This window comes from Balaenoptera acutorostrata, chromosome 3 (assembly GCF_949987535.1).
Source record: "Balaenoptera acutorostrata chromosome 3, mBalAcu1.1, whole genome shotgun sequence".
Taxonomy (NCBI): Eukaryota; Metazoa; Chordata; class Mammalia; order Artiodactyla; family Balaenopteridae; genus Balaenoptera; species Balaenoptera acutorostrata.
In genome coordinates, this window is record NC_080066.1 from 81075114 (window position 1) to 81094892 (window position 19779).

General features: G+C 34.8%; 1 protein-coding gene across 7 annotated transcripts in view; it reads left to right on the plus strand.

Annotated features, from left to right (window-relative positions):
- NEDD4 (NEDD4 E3 ubiquitin protein ligase) overlaps positions 1–19779 on the plus strand; it is a 153311-nt gene that overhangs the window by 88927 nt on the left and 44605 nt on the right. For all 7 annotated transcript variants that reach the window (XM_057542378.1, XM_057542377.1, XM_057542376.1 and 4 more), the window contains 5 exons: positions 8659–8709; positions 10168–10229; positions 12746–12848; positions 17550–17716; positions 19626–19743. In XM_057542378.1, the coding sequence (XP_057398361.1) occupies positions 8659–8709; positions 10168–10229; positions 12746–12848; positions 17550–17716; positions 19626–19743 (501 nt within the window). The remainder of the gene's footprint in view (positions 1–8658; positions 8710–10167; positions 10230–12745; positions 12849–17549; positions 17717–19625; positions 19744–19779) is intronic.

The window sequence follows — 19779 nt, forward strand, 5'->3', positions numbered from 1 at the left end:
ACTATAAATGGGCCCATTCATAAAAGTTCTGCTTATTTTTCTCAGAGATTCACATATGTTAATATCCTCTATGTCAAAATATTTACTTTTCATGTGTTTAAATCAAGAAAACATTTATCCTCTTAACATAAATAGTAGAATGAGAGTTTAAATTCTACCTATTTATACAAAGAGGTTTTTAGATAATTTCACTTTTGGTGTCTCAGCTTAAGAGATTTTAACTCTTATCTTTTATGATCTCTGAAATATCTCTTGCTCTGTTGACCTAATTTGAATAATATAATCAATCATGGCTTGAACTTTTTATAGCTATGAATTTACTGTTTCTTTTTAACTGCCTGCCCCAGTTAATTTTTTTTTAGACTATTAGTGATTTCTACAGAAGAATCATGACATTTGCACATAGAAAATTTGAAAGCAGCTGTGTGAAGACAGTAGTTATTGAGCAAGATATTCATTTAAATGCAGACTTCTTGATCTTGAATCTTTTATCTTGATCTTATCTTTGAAAACTTACTTATGGTTTTCGGCTTACTCAGGACACTATTTCCTTCTGTAACATACAGTCAGTCATTGAGATCTGCTTCCATTTCAGATTAGTTCAGATTAGTTTAGTGTAGTATTTATTATTATACAAAATAAAAATTATCAGGTATATACGCAAAATGATAAATACAACTTTATTCATTGAGGCATTGCTTGTAATGGGCAAAAGATTAGAAACAACCTAAATATCTGAACTAATTAAATTTCAGCATTCCATACAATGGCATATACTATATACCCATCAAATAGGTAAAGCATCTCTTTGTGGACCGATATTGGACAAGGTCCTAGAGATATTGACAAGAAAAAAAGCAAGATGCATAAGAGTGTATCAAAGAAAAGTCTGAATGCTTTCAGGCACACCAAACACAAAAAAATAACAGCTATTGTCTCTTGGGAGGACAGAGTATAGAGTTAGATAGATGGAGCCTAGGAATCTTTTTTCTTTTAATTTTGTATCCTGTGTATGTGTTACTGTTGTTTTAAAATTACCTTGAAAAATCATCTTGATTAGAAAAGTGCTGATAGCTAAGTCTGAAAACTGAAAATATGTTATATTTAATGTCCAGGTATAAAGTTCATTTTTACTGATTAGAATGCGTGATTGAAATGAAAAGTTGGATATTACAGCAGAAAACTTTGGCTCTGTTGTTTGGCTCTGGTTATGAGGAAGTGATTCTTCCTTTAATATTTTGCTCTATACAGTAGATTTACCCTGGGAAATTATCTGTAACTCAGATTTAGTAGAAATTTTTTTTAAAGCCAAGTATTCTTCAAAGCTATGACACTTTAACATACCTGTTTTTAAAATTCTGATTTTTCTGTAACATTGGGTTCTTTTATTTTATTTATTTTTTATAAATTTATTTATTTATTTATTTTTGGCTGCATTGGGTCTTCGTTGCTGCACGTGGGCTTTCGTTACTTGCAATGAGTGGGGGCTACTCTTTCTTGCAGTGCACGGGCTTCTCATTGCGGTGGCTTCTCTTGTTGAGGAGCACAGGCTCTAGGCTCCCGGGCTTCAGTAGTTGTGCCGCGCAGGCTCAGGAGTTGTGTCTCGTGGGCTCTAGAGCGCAGGCTCAGTAGTTGTGGAGCATGGGCTTAGTTGCTCCACAGCATGTGGGATCTTCCCAGACCAGGGATCGAACCCGTGCCCCTGTATTGGCAGGTGGATTCTTAACCACTGAGCCACCAGGGAAGTCCAACATTGGGTTCTTTTAAAGCAGAGTATTCAATCACTATGCAGCCTTATCAAAGTTAACAACAGCTTGTCCTGCTAAACTTAGAGCCATGTATAGTTCTAATTGAAGTTTGCAAAAACAGCAATTTGGATTTTTCTCTTTTAATATTCTAAAAATTGGTTTAAGAAACAGAAATTCATATCTTTAGAATATTGGAAAAAGTACTATATAATGACTAAACTGTTCCCTAAACGGTCGTGTTTAAAATCACCTTCTGTTCTAAATTCTTTCTCAGATTTTCAGGCATTCTTAAATTACTTATATTTTACTAAATGCAAATTTGCTTTATGAAGCTGTATGCAGTTCAAATATAGGAAATTAATTCTTACAAGGAAATGCTTGATGTTCAGAGTTTGGAATAATCGGTTGGCTAGGAAAACATTATTGAACATCACAGACTGACTTGCCTTCACAGGGATGAATTTTAAGCTATTACTTTTTTTTGGAAATGGAAAAAAGAACCTCTAATTGTCCTCTATTTACAGTAACCATATGTCCCAGACTTTCCAGGATAGTTCCCGGTTTTGTATTCTCCATCACCTCAGACCATGCATATAGATTCTTAGGTTGGAAAATTTGTTCATTCTTCTAATATGAGAAATATAGTTCTTTGGGATCGTTTAATTTAAAGTAGACGTTAAGAAACTCATTTTAGATCACTTCTTTTAAAGAAGGAAGATGTGTAGCAAGAACTTTCTAAAATATATTTTTATATACCAGAATTACTTGAGACAAGGGAAGTTTCAGTATGTGGAATTTTTGCTCTATGCTCTTGTTCACAGAGTGCAATCAATGAAAAAGGAATATGGGATAAGATGTTTTCTTTCTGCCCCACAGTGACCAGGCACTGCCTCTGTAAAGAGACTGAATCTCTAGGAAAGATTTGTAAGTTAAAAGGTTTTAAGAAATAAGGAGCACAATAAACACATGGAAAGATGCTCAGTATCATTGCCTCAGGGAAAGGCAAACAAAACCATAATGAGATATCACTTCACACCCACTAGGAGGGCTATATAAAAAAGATAGGTAATAATAAGTGTTGGCAAGGATATAGAGAAACTAAAACCCTCTTACAGTGCTGGTGGGAATATAAAATGGTGCAGCGCTTTGGAAAGTCTGCAGTCCCTTAAAAGATTAAACAGAGTTACCATATTACCCAGAAATTCCACTCCTAAGTATATACCCAAGAGAGATGAGAACATGTGTCAGTACAAAAACTTGTACTCTGGCTTCCCTGGTGGCGCAGTGGTTGAGAATCTGCCTGTCAATGCAGGGGACACAGGTTCGAGCCCTGGTCTGGGAAGATCCCACATGCCGCGGAGCAGCTGGGCCCGTGAGCCACAGTTACTGAGCCTGCGCGTCTGGAGCCTGTGCTCCGCAACAAGAGAGGCCGTGATAGTGAGAGGCCCGTGCACCGCGATGAAGAGTGGCCCCCACTTGCCACAACTAGAGGAAGCCCTCGTACAGAAATGAAGACCCAACACAGCCATAAATAAATAAATAAATAAAGTATAAAGTGTTAAAAAAAAAAAAAACTTGTACTCGAATGTTTATAGCAGCCTTATTTATAATTGCTAAAAAAACAGGAACGACCCAAATGTCGATCAACAGATAAATGGATAAATAATATGGTATATCCATATAACATAATATTCAGCAGTAAAAACAAGGGATAAAGTACTGATACTTGCTACAACATGAATGAACCTTGAAAACGTTTCTTATAAGTGAAAGAAGCTGGTCATAAAGGACCACATATTATATGACTTCATTTATGTGAAATGTCCAGAATAAGTAAAGCAATAGAGATATAAAGTAGATTGGTGGTTGCCTAGGGCTAAGGAAAGAGGGGGGAAATGAGGAGTGACTGCTGATAGATATGGATTTTCTTTTGGGGGTGTTGAAAATGTTCCAAAATTGATGGTACACTTTAAGTGGGTGAATTGTATAGTATGTGAGTTATATCTGAGTCAAGCTGTTATTTTCAAAGTGGGGTGTCTTTTACTCATTGGTTGACACATTCTGTTTTCTACATTCTTTAGCAGTGGTTCTCAACCAGGGACAGTTTTGCCACCCATGGGACATTTGGCAATGCCAGGAGATATCTTTCGTTGTTACAACTGGTGGAGGAGTACTGCTGGCATCTAATGGGTAGAGGCCCAGGATGCTGCTAAACATCCTTCAGTGCATGGACAGCCCCACAACAAAAAAATTACCTGGCTTATATTGTCAATAATGCTCAAGTTAAGAAACCCTGTTCTCTACTTGTGTTGCTCTAGTGATAATGGACCACAGCCATGTTTTTGAAGCACTGAAAAATCATGAATCATCAAACAGATAGATGTTCACTGAATTCCGTTTACTGAGGGCAAGGCTATTCAGTAAGACTAAACCCCTCAAAAGTGTTTTATTTCTCTATCTGGTTAAGTCTAAACCTGAGTTAATTAGATAATTCAGTTAACTGAAATATTTTATCCCTCTGTCATCTTGATTGAGATTTAACTGTATTTTGTTGTATTTTACTTTGTTATTTATCTTCTTAAAGATCAGATTTATGGAGTATAACATCTACTTGCCATAAAAACAGAAATAAACATGCCACAGCATAGCCTTGAGGATATAATTAAAGCTAACTTGTCCATTTCAAAAAAAAATTATCATCAACTCATGTTCTGGAATAGGAATATGGCCCTAAACTAAGCTAATTTGCTAGGCTTCAGTCTCCAGCCATGCTCCTTTTATTGTATGTACCTGTTTGACCTGTCCAAAGACTGGTCCATGGGAAAAGGGAGCAGGGGTTTCATTATAAAATCTAGCATTTCAAATATAACAGCTAACATTTATTGAAAACTTATTGCTTGCTAGGTATTATACAATGTACTTTATGTATATTATCTCATTTAATTCTCACAAAACCCTGTTAGTTGGCTATGATTATTCCTATTCCTGTGGAACATCCCTCTTATAACTCTCCACCCTCCTGCTCCAGTATGCATTGGTTGTTTTGTAGGTCTTACACTACTGTCATTCTGACAGTTCCCTTCCCCATAATTCTAGGGAATCCTCTTTCCTTCTCTCCTGTCTTGAATCCCCTGCATCTTCCCTTACCATGTTGTCCTCCCTCATTTTGGTGAAATATATCCTCCATTATCTTGGAAGAACACCAATGTCTTTATTCTGCCTTCATTATTGAAAAAGGTATTTTGTCTGGGTCTAGAATTCTATGTAGGATATATTTTTCTCTCACAATTTTGAAAGCGTTATTCTCTTGTCTTTCAGTTTGGGGTATGATCTGTTTTGTATCTCTCAGAGCTCTTAGAATTTCTTTATCTCTGGTGCTTCGAAATGTCACAGTATTGTGCCTTTCTGTGGGTCTTTTCTTCAAGTATTTTACCTAAAACTCAGTGAGGCCTTCCACTCTCAAAATTCATTTTCTTGAGTTTAGGGAAAGTTTCTTAAAATGCTTCTTTGATAATTCCTTCCCTTGTTGTTTTTCTTTCTGGAATGCCTACTGCTTAAATGTTGACTTTTAAAATTTATCCTGTAATTTCTTTATTTTGGGAATCCTACAGTCTTTTCTTTTGTCTTTTAGTTCTACTTTCTGAGAAATTTCTTTAACTCTATTTTCTAATTCTATCTTAAACTTTTAATTTCAGTTATATTTTTAATTCCCAAGAGCTCTTTCTTGTTCTTTAATTGCTTTTTTTATACCCTGCTATTCTGTTTGATAGACATTTATCTCTTATCTCTGAGAATATTAATTACAGTTTTTCTCAAGTATTTTTCCTGCAGTCTGACTTGATTCTTATTTATCTGACTCCCTTCTTGCTGTTTGTTTTTTTGGATTAGGTCTCTGTTTCTCATATTAAAGACTTTACTCAAATATTTAATGGTCCTTAACTGTCCATAATGTATAAGATTCAGGGTTTATTACCTGCTGATATGATGCATTGAGAAGCACACCAACATCACTTTTATAGTATTCTTGCAAAAACATGCATAACCTAAATTCAGCCATGAAGAAATAATACACAAACCCTAATTGAGGGATATCCTATAACTAGCCAGTATGCTTTTAAAATGTCAATATTATGAAAGACAAAGAGACTGAGGTACTGTCCAGATTCAAAGAAACTAAGGAGACATGACAATTAAATGCAGTGTATGATCCTAAAATGAACCCTGGACCAAAATTAGTAGGACAGTTGGTGAAATTTGAGTAAGGTCCGTAGATGAGTTAATGTTATTCCTGGTTTTTTATACAACTCAATAGCAAAAAAACAAACAATCCAGTTAAAAAGTGGACAGAGGATATAAATAGACATTTTTCCAAAGAAGACATACAGATGGCCAACAGACACATGAAGTGATGTTCATTATGACTAATAAGGAAAATGCAAACAAAAGCACAATGAGCTATCATCTCACACCTGTCAGAATGGCTATTTTCAAAAAGACAATAACAAGTGCTGGCAAGGATGTAGAGAAAAGGAACCCTTATGCACTATTGGTAGGAATCTAAGTTGGTGCAGCCACTATGGAAAACAGTATGGAGTTTCCTCAAAAAATTAAAAATAGAGCTACCATATGATCCAGCAATTCCACTTTGGGGGATTTATCAAAAGAAAACAAAAACACTAACTTGAAACGATACATGCACTCTCATGTTCATTGCAGCATTATTTACAATAGCCAAGCTGTGGAAACAACCTAAGCGTCCATCAATAGATGTATATGTATATATACACACACACATACAATGGAATATTAACCATAAAAACAAGAATGAAGTCTTGCCATTTGCAACAACATGGATGGACTTTGAGGGCATTATGCTAAGTGAAATAACTCAAAGAAAGACAAATAATGTATGCTGTCACTTATATGTGGAATCTAAAAACAAAACAAACAAAAATCAAGCTCATACAGAACAGATTGGTGGTTGTCAGAGAGGCAGGGGATGAGTGGGGTAAATGAGTGAAGGGGGTCAAAAGATACAAACTTACAGTTTTAAAATAAATAAGTCATGAGGACATAATTACAGCCTGGTGACTACAGCTAATAATACTGTATAACATACTTGAAAGTTGCTGAGAGAGTAAACCTTAAAAGTTCTCATCACAGGAAACAAAAATTCTGTAACCATGTAAGGTGCCCAATGTTAACTAGTTTTATTATGGTGATTATTTTCCAGTATATACAAATATTGAATCATTATGTTGTACATCTGAAACTAATGTAATGTTGTATGTCAATTATACCTCAATTAAAAAAAATTTAAGTATGTTGGTGGATGCATGCAGGAAAAAAATCTCAGAGAAGTTACTTAATAGTTAACTCTAGTGCCCTCCGGGAACTATGATTGCAGGGTCAAGGTTTTCATAAGCTTACTTTAAATTGATAAAGATTATGGGTGACAGATATTTACTGTCTGTTACGTGTATAGGTCTTTTTTTAACAATTAAAAAAGCTTAAGAATAAAAGAATGAATAAATAAAAGTGTTAATATTTCCTCTAAAAATATGTCACCTAGTTTTGATAATTGTGCTATGGTTATGTAAGATGTTAACATTTGGGGAAGCTGGTGATTTTATTCTTTAAATATTTTTCTCTCTTCTCTCTCTCTCTCTCTCTTTCTCTTTTCTCTTCCTTCCCCTCCTATCTTTCCGGAACTTCACTTACACATATATTATACTGCTTGATATTTTGCCACAAGTCCTCTTTATTTTTCATATTATATAAATTCTTTTGATATATCTTCAGGTTCACAGAACTTTTCTCTAGTTATTTTCAATCATATGTTAAGCGGATCCACTGATCTTTAATTCACATATTCTATTTTTCAGTTCTATATATATTTCAAAATATACATTTAATTCCCTTTTATAGTTTCCATTTCACTGCTGAGATTCCCCATCCATTCATTTATTATGACCTTATTTTCCATTTTATGTCCTTGAACATCTTTATAATAGCTACTTTCATTTTCCTGTCTGCTAATTCCAAGATCTGGCTTATCTTGTGGTCAGTTTCTATTAATAACCTTTTCTCTTGCTACTGGGTCACATTTTTCTATTTCTTTGCATGTTTAGTAATTTTTAATGTATATTGGACATTATGTGTGACACATGATGGATACAATGAGTTTTGTTATCTTTCCCTAAAGAGTGTTGATTTTTGTTCTAGCAGGTTATTAACTTAGCTGAACTCTAAATGCTAGCTCCCCTTAGGTGAACATCAACTGTGAAATCTATGCTGAGTCCTTTCAGCCTTCTAGCTGTTGCCTTTCACATATGCAGTTCAGGGATCAGCTAGGAATTTGGGTAGAGTTTATACATAGATTTGAAGGGACTCTTGTGGCGTCTTCCTTTCAGGGGTTGTCCCCCTCACTTTCCAGTTAGACTGTTGACTTCAAAGTAAGTCTTTGGACTCCTCAAATGAGTAAGATTTCAGATTTCTCTTTGAGTTCCAATCATTCCACCATATGAACTGTGGAGTACTACCAGGTGAAAAGCCATATGAACAGGAATCCTACCTAGCACAGTTCATTCTTTCAAGGATTGACTCCCTTCCAATTTCTGCTTGCTTTTGGTCACTCTGTGGTGCTTTCAAGTAGTTGTTTTGATATATTTTCAGAGTATATAGTTATTATCTTCAGAAGGATCAATCTAATATACTCTATTCTGCCATGACCAGAAGTTGTAGCATATTACCTTTTATTTTCCATTGATTTTTTCATTGATATTTCATAGGGTTAAACAAACAAAAAAAAACTTCGATGTATTTTTGTGAATGATGACAATAGCTCATCAAAGTTTTCCAAAAAGATCAAGCATATTACTAATGTCATTTTTTCTTCTTTCTTTTGTAGACAAGAGATGATTTCCTAGGTCAAGTGGATGTTCCTCTTTATCCATTACCGGTTAGTATAGATGTCCATGATTTTACTTTTTATGTTTATTCTTTTTATTTTAATAAATACTTACAGATACACAATATAGTAAATGTAAATATTTGATTTGTAAAGTGTATACTGCTATTATTTCTTGAGCATATTATTTTCTGAAAACTCATCTCAGTTTTCCATTTTATTTTCAAAATTCTCTTACATGAACCCCAGTAAGAAATAGAGAGCCACTGAAGTTGGTTGATATCATGAAAGCATTGTTTGAGGAAGATCAGTTTGGAAATATTCTACTGAATAACTAGACTGGGGAGAGCTTAGTCTCACAAAAAGAAACTAAGATCAATTACAACAATATGGGCATGAAACTGAACCTGGACCAAGCATATAGCAACAGAAGAAAACAGACAGATGCAGGAAACATTTCATAACATAACATTACTGGATCAGGTTTTTAACATGGAGCTCCAGTTGAAAAAAATAAAATTAAGCAAAAAGTAAAGATAATACAAGTTGAACTTGCGAGATAAGGGTAGTATCTCAAGTAGAAAACATAGGAGGAAAGCCATTTTCTTTTTTGAGATATGATAAATTTATTTTTGGCCATATTGCATATGAGTAGTAAACAAGAAAAATGAAAGCTTAAAGTGGGCAGCTGACAGAGATATAAAAATAAGTTGTGTAGGGAAAAGGGTCTGGAAGGATTGAGAGCTATCATTGTTAAGGTAACCGCAGAATCTCTGAGAAGAATGGGCTGTCCAAACGAGAGGGATGAGAGCATTGAAGGCTAAAACATTGAACGTTCCTCAGTGTGGGTCTGTCAGAGGAGAAGGAGAAGACAGACCAGGAGAAATTGGAAAAGAACGAAGTAAAGTGATGTCATGAGAATTTAAGAGTTTCAAGACTGAATGGGTAGTTAACAATGCAAAGTGCAGCAGAGAAGTAAAGGAGAATAAAAACAAAGGGCTGCTGAACTTGATAAGAAAGAGAAGTAATACTTCTTTATCAGTCTTTTCAGATGTTTATTGTCTCTCTGTAGTCTTTAGACATTGCAAGCTTTTGATAATGAATTTAATCCAGTCTTATTTTCCAAGCTGCTTACTTTTTTGTTCTCCTAGAACTGTCTCTATGATTTAACCACGCCAGCCTGCTGACATTGTACATATTTCATATTTCTTTGGGGCGCAAGCATACTAACCATTCTCTACTGTTTTTCCACTTTTACCCTCCCTTTGTCTTCACGACACACCTGCTCAGCTAGTTTTATACTGAGTTGTGATGCCAGGTGCAATTCCTACAGTGCAGGAAAGTGAAAGTGCTGTCAAATTACCAACTGTTACCGTTTAATAAGCTGAAGCTACTTTTTTCTCACCTCTAACTTCAATTATGCCTTAGGTCATAGTTAATGAATATTCTTGAAAAGTATATATTTTTGGTGTTATAGATGTATCTTGAAAACCCACTGTTTTATTCTAGACAGAAAATCCAAGAATGGAGAGACCATATACATTTAAGGATTTTGTTCTTCACCCAAGAAGGTCAGTAAATATAAAATAATAACATATGAAATTTTTTTTTAATCTCTTTATACCTTACAGTAGCCTCTTTGGAAATTCAGTTTCAACCTTTGTAAATAAGCTACATATAAATATCAGTTTTTAAAAGCTTTATTGCTGTTTCTGATTAAAAAGTAATATATGCACAGTGCAAAAATTCTGAAAATACAGAAAAGTGATCATACCCCTTTGGGAAAGACTTGTCTCCCTTATATTTATCATACTATGAGAATGAAATTTGTCATTAGTTTATATGTATTTTATATCTTACAGTATATGTAATTTTGTCATACTGTGCTTTAAAAAATCACAAACCTCAATTCATGTAAAAAAAACATCCAGGGAATTCCCTGGTGGTCCAGTGGTTGGGACTCAGCACTTTCACTGCCATGGCCCTGGTTCAGTCCCTGGTCCGTGAAGTAAGATCTTGCAAACTGCATAGCACAGCCAAAAAAAAAAATCCAACTTGATACATACAAAACCATTTTCAGGGATATATAACTACATTTAGCATACTTTCATTTAAAAAAAGATATTTCAGAAAACTCAAATATTTAGAGAAAATAACATGAGCAAAGACTATAATTTACAACCCAATAGCCTGTTCATAATTCCATTTTCCTAAACTGAATTACTTGATTTTTGTCAAAATTTTTAAGTTTAAGCTGTAAATAAAACTCCTTTTGATCTTCTGGACCACAGAATCAAGTAAAATCTGGTGAAGATGTGTATGTGACTTTACTGTCAGAAAGGGCAGAGTAAAGCAGAGGAAGGAAATCTGTGAAAACAACACTATATGTTTTGTTCTTAAAACTAGAAAATGCAATTGAAAAATATAGTATGGGAACTTAGTAAAATTTTTGATAAAAATATTTTATATTTTTAATCAAAATTTTTAAGTATTCATTGTAATATAAATTATTAAAATAAGGGGGACAGTGCTTTCTGACTGTGTTCATATTTACCGTCTATAAGAGAAACCACATATTTAATTTCTCTAGAAGTCTTGCAATATAAGTCTCTTTTCTTCCTTTAATTTTGGACTGATTGTGACATCTGTATATCAAGAATAACTAAATATTTCTTTCTTCTCTTATTTGGTTGCTCTAGTAACCTGCTTTTCAATTTGTCAAATGCTTTCCAGTATCTTTATCTTCAAAACACTTACATCTTCTGTCTACACTGGGTATTATTGCAAGTGCAGAAAGAGCTTTATCCAACTACATTCTTAGATTTTTTTGAGCATCACTAAGCCCAAACCCACAGGCATATTATCTAGTTGGAAAAACATAATAAAACCTATCATTGTGGAGAAACTCTCCTATAAAATATTATCTGAGTAAGTTTTCTGTATCCATCTTTTATAACAAGTCAGAGTGTTCACACCTCCTTAACTATGGAGACATGAGTCACGTTAGTGGCCTGGGAAATAAGCATCAGGGGTTTTATTGACCACTCAGGGAAGGTACACTTTCCAAATCCATGAGCACTGTGTAGAGAAGAACAACTAAAAAGCTTAAGGGAGGCATTGGGGGTGGGGTGGGGTAGGGGAGTATCTCTTGAAGACAGGATAAAAGATTAGGACTTTTATGTCATATTACATAACTGAAATCTATTTAAAAAAATACCCAAAAAACCTATACAGAAAGCTAGGACAAGCAAGGATTTCTTAAGTAAACAGGATGCTAGATTTGGTGGGGGCAATAGACAGAGTTAGGTCTTCAGTTAGAAGCTTAAGAAAGACAGATTTTAAAATCCTTAAATGTTACTACACTGGGCAGCAGCCCTTAACTCAGACAACTCATTATTCAAAGAGGTGATACAAGATACAATATGAAAACAGATGAGGTAAATTAACGTATGACAGATTCAAACAGCTGTCAAAGACACTAGGTTTCAGGCAGTTATCCATCCTTGCTCTCCACTTTTCTGTCATCTTATACAACATGGCTAGATTATTATCCCTAAAGCACATCTCTGCGGCTGACTTTCCCTATTCCCAAAATTCTATGCAAAATAAAATCTAATAAAAGTTCTCTTATTTCACATGGATCTCATCAACTGGACCATTCCCACTCCCTTTATGTATCCTGTAATTCAGCCAGTCTCAGCTACTGCCATTTCCTTAACTGCACCCCAGGTTTCCCATCTATTTCCTTGTTTTTGCTCTCTTCTCTACTCATATGCCTTTCCCTTCACTGCCACAGATCAAAATCCTCCCCAGTCTTCTAGCCCCAACTCAAATGCCAACTTCTCTTTCAAATTCTCTCTGATCTTTCGCTTAAACTTCCATAGTTCCTTATTTATCTCATAACAATTATTTATTTATGGATGTTCCTTTTTCTCCACCATCTATTCCTTTTCCTAAATATCTTCTGCACTGGAACTTGTCTTTGAATCTCCTCTAGTAGCTAGTAGATGTTCAGTAAACTCTTATTAAATGAGTGCTTTTCTTCTTAGTATTAAAATTTTGTGAATTATTATTTTCTTTTCTACAGTCAGAAATCAAGAGTTAAAGGTTATCTGAGATTAAAAATGACTTACTTACCTAAAACCAGTGGCTCAGAAGAAGATAACACAGAACAGGCTGAGGAATTAGAGGTGAGATTTTATAAATATTTGGTTAAACTAAAAAGAAAATATCTAATTTCTTATTTTACTATACTCCGAAGAAAAAATAACTATTCAAATGAAGTTAATGTGTGAAATAAAAATTACTTCCCTGGACATTTGTTTATTTTACCCAAGAATTTATTAAACATTTCTTTCCGCTAAGGATATTTCTGTAGAATGAATGGCCATTACTGATGGCATTCTTAAGGGTTAGGGAATAGAGATTGTAATGTTTATAAGTGAAAGCGTTTGTTGTAATTAAGTCATTAACTGTTTCTAGTTTTTCAGAGTTTTCTAAAACGATGTCATGTTCCCCCTCCATTAAAGTAAGAACACAATTTAGTATTTGTAAGTTAAGTATGTGGAATATTTGAGGAGGCTCTACTAATTAGGAGCTCTTTTATGAAATATAATTCCTGTTACTTTTCCTATCATGCTTGGGGTGGGAGTGGGCGGGAGGGCTCATGGAAAAGGAGGAGACTAAGAGAGAGAGAGGGAGAGAATATAAGTGATCTAATAAAAAGCCACATTTATGGGGGGCCAGAAGAATTTAACCATCTTCACGGATGACAGGATAAGAGGAAGTCCAGTCAAGGATTTGGGCAGAACCACCTGCCTTTGGGGTGCGTGAAGAAGAGGCAGAGAGTATGTACTTGGAATAGAATTGGACAGGGATTTGGAGCCTGGAATCTTAGTTGCAAGCTCTGCTGCTTGTGAGCTGAGTGACCATGTGAGTCTCTGACCTCTGGACCTCAGGTTCTTCCTTTACAGAGTGACAGGGTTGTACCAGATGACCTCTGAGGTTTCTTCCAGCACAAAAATTCATGATCTGAAAAGGGAACAAAAACATTTGCCCCTTGAGGTTCCCACTGAAGGAAGCTTATCATCAAAAGATAGCACCTTATTCTACCACATTGACTGAAAGCACCCAGTGTGCTGGCATCAGTCTGCTCTGGAGGGTTTTGTATGTGTGGCTTCCTCAACAGTCATGCCTCTTTGATCAAGGTCTGCTGAAGTCTCCAGAAGAACTGTAAGGCTGAGGGACCCTTCCCCAGTGCTGGGCTCTGCATCACACACCCAAACGTCTTGAGAAAGAAAGTTCGAGAACAAGTAGTGCTTTTGCAACAAAGCCTTCTGGGAATTTTTTATGTGCACTAATGAGACTTTACTTTGTAGGGGAATTCATAATAACAGAGAGAAAGAACTTTTTTCTTTAAATCATAGACTGTAGTTAGCCCTTACTCTGGCAATCAAAGAACTTGGTATCCTCTCTTAAGTCTAATTCCCTTATTTGATTACCTTTTTTTTCATTTTAGTTTTTCTCTGATTTGTCATATAACAGTCTTTTTTTTTTAATTTAGAAATTTATTGAGTAGAATTTTCTGTACCTGGCATTTTGGTGCACAGGGAAACCTGAATAATGGAATTCTGTTTGAAATGAAGGATGTCTGCTGTAAAGAAAGAAAATTCTTTATTTAGTAACTTAAAAAAATTTTAACAGCATTTCATTATTTGGTAACCTGCTCCAAGTTTTGCCCACAGACACGTATCACAGGTACCTTATTCACAGTTCAGTTTCTGTGGGTAGAGCTGCTTCGCTTCATTTTGTGGTCTCACGTCTCAATGTTTGAATTCCCTCAGAATGCACCTTATAATTTCAGTAGATGTAAGCATGTAGGAGTTTATTTATGAAAGGCCCTAGGAATTCAAACACATGAATCTGTGCTTATTTATCTTGTGTAGCTAATGACCAGAGAAGTCTTGTCTTTGACATTTAGTTTGTGACTGAATATATAAAATCCTACCATTTAAAGAAAACAATTGTAATTTTCAGAAGAGGCTCACTCTTAGGCAGTGTATGCCCTAGTACGATAAAGTGTGGCTATAATAGATAATTGTGTAATATTTGATTTTTGCACCCCTTGTAACTTTAGGTTTAGTTGTATGTATTTTACACAATTACCGTATAATATAATGTTTGTTGTACCTCTAAATGCTTTCTTTCTGGACTTTGACTCCATTAAATTGTGGGCAGTTGCATATTAGCTTTGAGGTTAGTAATAAAGTAACATACATTGATACTTAGAAAATTATTTTGTGAAGAATATTAGCTGATACATGTTTAATAGGGAGGCATTCTCTACAGAAAATGAAAACTCATTCTTTCTAAACAATGTTCAAATGTGTAACTGTACTTCCTCCTGGAACTGAAACAGGTTTTTTAAAAATAGGCCCTTACTTAGTTTTTTGCCCCTTCACAAGTTTACTTGGGTAACATAAATTCAATAAGTAGACCTTTAAGAGAGAAATCTTTAAGAAGATTTTAAAGAAATATTTTTGGTACCATCTTCCAAGCTCTGAATATTTTTATAATCCTTCACAGCAGAAGTGAGGACCCTTTTATTAATAAATTTTATTAATCTGCAGAAAAATAATCAGTGACCATATTTTTTTGATTAGTCTTTTTTTTCACGAGAGTGAAATATAAAAGTTCAACTCTAACACTTTTGAAATTGAGACCAGAGAAGTAAAATGTGATTTAATATGTACAAGACAAATTTTTAGATATATAGATCCTATATCATGATCATCTAAAGGAAAGGAAAGGAGAGAGAGAGAAGGAAGGTGAACATAGATGGAGAGAAAAAGTAAGGGGTTAGAGGGAAGGGAGAGAGAATGGAGTCTGGGCAATAAAAAGAAAGAAAAGAAATTAACGAGGTATCAGTTCCCATAGAAGAAGATATAAAGAAGAAAATAGGCTAAGAAAGAAAAGGAGTCTGTTTTACTTCCCATCCAGATTCCTTTTCCCAGAATAATTCTGTCTGTCTTCCTCTCTCCTACCCCTCACCTTCCTTTCTGCCTCAGTCTCTAACCTTCACACTGGAGCTAGCCAGAGGAGACCAACCTTGCTGCAGAACCCCTATCCTTTTCTCCCAGAAAACATTTCTTTTCTTCCCAGCTCTTCTCCTTGACCCTTCCTCTTCAGAACCCACCTTCCAACACAGAAGAATTCTCTTCCATCTTCTAAGCCGTCAACTGGCTGGCACACAACAGTCCTCCAGTGCTAGATCCCCAACGTCTAGAACAAAAGGCTCTCTATATATTAAGGAAATGATTTTTTTACCTATTATTATGGTACCAAATATGTTCCCCAGGTTGCCTGTTTTTTTTTTAACTTCAATTTAGTAGTTTTTGCCATGTACAAATTTGGGGGGTTGTAATCAAATCACTCAATTTCTTTTATGCCTTCCGGGTTTGATGTCATACTTAATGGCTCCTCCACTCTTAGAATATATTTTTTTAATATCCCCAGGTTTGCTCTAATACATTTCGGTTTTACTTTTTAACATTTTAAATATTGCTCAATCTGTAACATTCTGGTTTTAAGGTATGAGGTAGAAACCCAGATAATTTTTTCCTTTTTTTCTAAGTAATTTGCCTATCTTCCCACAAATTTGAAATGTCTTTATCATATACTAAATTCCTATAAATTTGATTCTCTTTCTGAGTTTTCCAATTCTATTCATTATTGTGGTTTGTGGTATGTTTTATCTGATAAAGTTAATCTTCACTCTTCTTTTTTGGAACTGTGCTGATTATTCTTGCTTGTTTTTATTTCTATTTGAACTTGAAAATTGCCTTGTCTTGTTATTTTCAAAAAAAAATCCATAATGTAGTTCTATTGGAATCTTGGCAACTTTATAAATTAACTTAGGGAGAATTGACACCTTTGTGAGATTAAATCTTCCTAGCCAAGATCACATTATGTCTCTTCATTCATTCGGGTCTTCTTTTGTGTCCCTTTAGGAGAATTTTTAAGTTTTCATCACTAGTGTATTTATGCTTCCTAACCATATTGATATTTAGCAGAACCTTTTACTGACTGCCTTTTCTTTTATGAGGTTTCTTGTATAAAAGCATGTCACTAACCCTCACTATCCTTTTCAAATAATTCCTTACTCTATAACTACCCTAGCTAAGGGTTTTTGTATGTTTGCCCCTTGCTAGTCTCAGAGGAAATTTCCAATGCCTTCCTAGCATATAAATAAAACAAAACAAAACTTTCTTTCTTTGACTGTATTATGACCTGACCAAAATGCCTTTCCATGGTCCAGAGGAGAAAGAAAAGTCAGACCAGAGAATCATCATGTCTTTTCCATCACTCAATTATTTCTAAATCATTTGCCCTTCCCTATCATGCCTCTACATATTTGATCTTCATCCAGTGATTTTTTTTTTTTCAGGTTTCAGAGAGTTGTTTATTTCCACCATAAACAAGGTGCTTTCTCTGTGGGAGAGACAATGCCCAATAAGACATGATCCCTGCTTATAAGTTAGAGAATAGAGTAAGGTTAAACTATGCTTTTCAATTTCTAAGTGCCTTCCAGTGCTGTTTGTTTATTTGAAAGTTTTCTGTGTCCTTTTTCTCCTATTAGACATGTTTTAAATTTTTTCAAAAAAAAATTTTTTCAAGCAAAATTTAAATGTTATCATTTTGCAAAAAAAAAAAAATCTTCATTATCATAAGATATTCCTATTATGGTCTTAAAAGTTGACAATGTGCTAATTCTGTCTTTGCATAGTTTCTGGAACTGGGTGTGCTAAATCTCTTTTAAAACTTCCTCTAGCATAATTTATAAGGTTAAAAAAATTAAGCACACACTTAATTGTTACCATTCTGTTTTTCAGCCTGGCTGGGTGGTTTTGGACCAACCAGATGCTGCTTGCCATTTGCAGCAGCAACAAGAACCTTCCCCTCTACCTCCAGGATGGGAAGAGAGGCAGGATATTCTTGGAAGGACCTACTATGTAAACCATGAATCCAGAAGAACACAGTGGAAAAGACCAACCCTTCAGTATGTGATGACTTTCATGTTTGTAATCTGAATACTTTTGGACCACTAGTTTTCATTTTGAAGTCATGGCTCAAATGGCTCAAATGGATTCGGAATAGTATGGGGATCCAAAAACTGCAAGAATGCTAGGATTTTTACGGCCCAGGGCTTTAAAAATGCTGTCATGGATGCTTCTTTTTTAAAATGATTTGATAGTATTAAAAAGTATTTGAGTCACAAATACCACCCTTCTAATTGCTTCTTTATTTTAATAAATTGTCAGTTATTTCTGTTTTTAATTATAGCCACAAAAGAAATGTTTTTCTCTTGAGACTAATTTAGAAAATCTTGGAGATTTTTTTGTAGTTTGTTACTAAAATATAATGAGATGTTAATTTCTACAGTCCAGTATTTTTAAAGTGTAAATTATTTATAAAATTGAAAGGACTCAATTAATAAGGTCTTTTGTTAAACACCCATTTGCCAATCTGGTCAATGTATACATAATTTCCAGTGTACCTAAATCAAGGACAGAATGGCCTTTGAGGTATTCTGATTTATGTTTCCTCAGTGACATTTTTCTTTTATTATCATCAGACTGAACGTTTGTAAATACACATTTATAAATTCTTCCATTATTCATGTTTATTGTCAAATATCCTTCCACTTATCCTTCCTTATAACCTTATGAAGTCTTTCTTTAGTTGTCTACTTTTTGACACAGACATAAAATTTTTCTTATTTGTCCCTTAATGTTCTAATTTTTGGCTTTGGTATTTTGTATCTGATATAGTCCAAGCACTTTCGTAGATATTTTCCCTTTTCAGATCCTTCCAAAGCAAATTAATGATCCAAGTTCTTCGTGTCACAGAGGCATTGATCTCTGTAGAATGGCGTACAGATTGCAAGACTGAAAGCACGATAAATTTCTGCAACATCCTCCTGTTGTATACCTCAGTATTATGGCAAGCCTGACTTGAGCAGAATCACATTTTTTTCACTGTGGTTGGTGTTGTTTTCAGCCAGCAAAAATCAACTATTTAGGAGGAAAAAAGTGTGAGGCTTTCCCTTAGAACCACTATGTTTTCTCCAGCAACAGTGCACTAAGAACTGGTCTTATGACTATCCTGGGCTTATCTGGCATTAAATAAATTAACAATAATTTTGTTATTAAATATCTATACAAAATTCTAGATCTTATGGTCTGGCTATGTTAAACACAACTGGCTAGAACAGTATAACTAAGAAATGACTGGGTAGTGGGTGTTCAGTCTGATTAACCATACCTTTCCTAGATTCAGACACGCCTTTACTACTGTCCTTTTTCAGAAGAGGTCCATTACTGTATATGATCAAAAGCAGATAGATACCATTTAATCTGTACTCTATCAATTTTTTAATTATAGTGTCCTTACACTGTCTTTCCTTCTGCCCTCTGCGTTCCTACATGGGAAGCTCTACTCTTGGCTTAAGATCATTTCTGGAAAATGTTACTGTCTGATTCATGAAGATGTATATGTAACTCTTAAAGCGTCTGTTTTATGAACTTTCTGGAGCTACTTTAGATTTTACTCTTGTAAGAACATGGTGAAATAATAATATAATGAAATTATTTATGAAACTCTCAGGTATTCATTCATTCAGCAAATACTTTTTGAGTGCCCATACATGGGAGACATTATCCTAGGCACAGTTAGGAACGAAAATATTAGGCACATGACACATTTTCACAAAAACTTTAACTCCATAAGGTACTCTTGCAGGTACCGTTGTGCCTAGGACTTAATCTATGCATTTTGAAGCAGCCTTTGGCCCAGAACAATAAATTCTGATCTAATATAGGTTTTTTTTTTTAAATGAAAACAGAATTTTTGACTATCACTTTAACTCTCTTCAGACGTGGGTGATGGCTTTTACATTTCTAATACAGGGACAACCTAACAGATGCTGAGAATGGTAACATTCAGCTGCAAGCCCAGCGTGCATTCACCACCAGGCGGCAGATATCTGAGGAAACAGAAAGCGTTGACAGCCGAGAGTCTTCCGAGGTAGAAATCATTTTCTTGTTCTTGTGGATAGACATA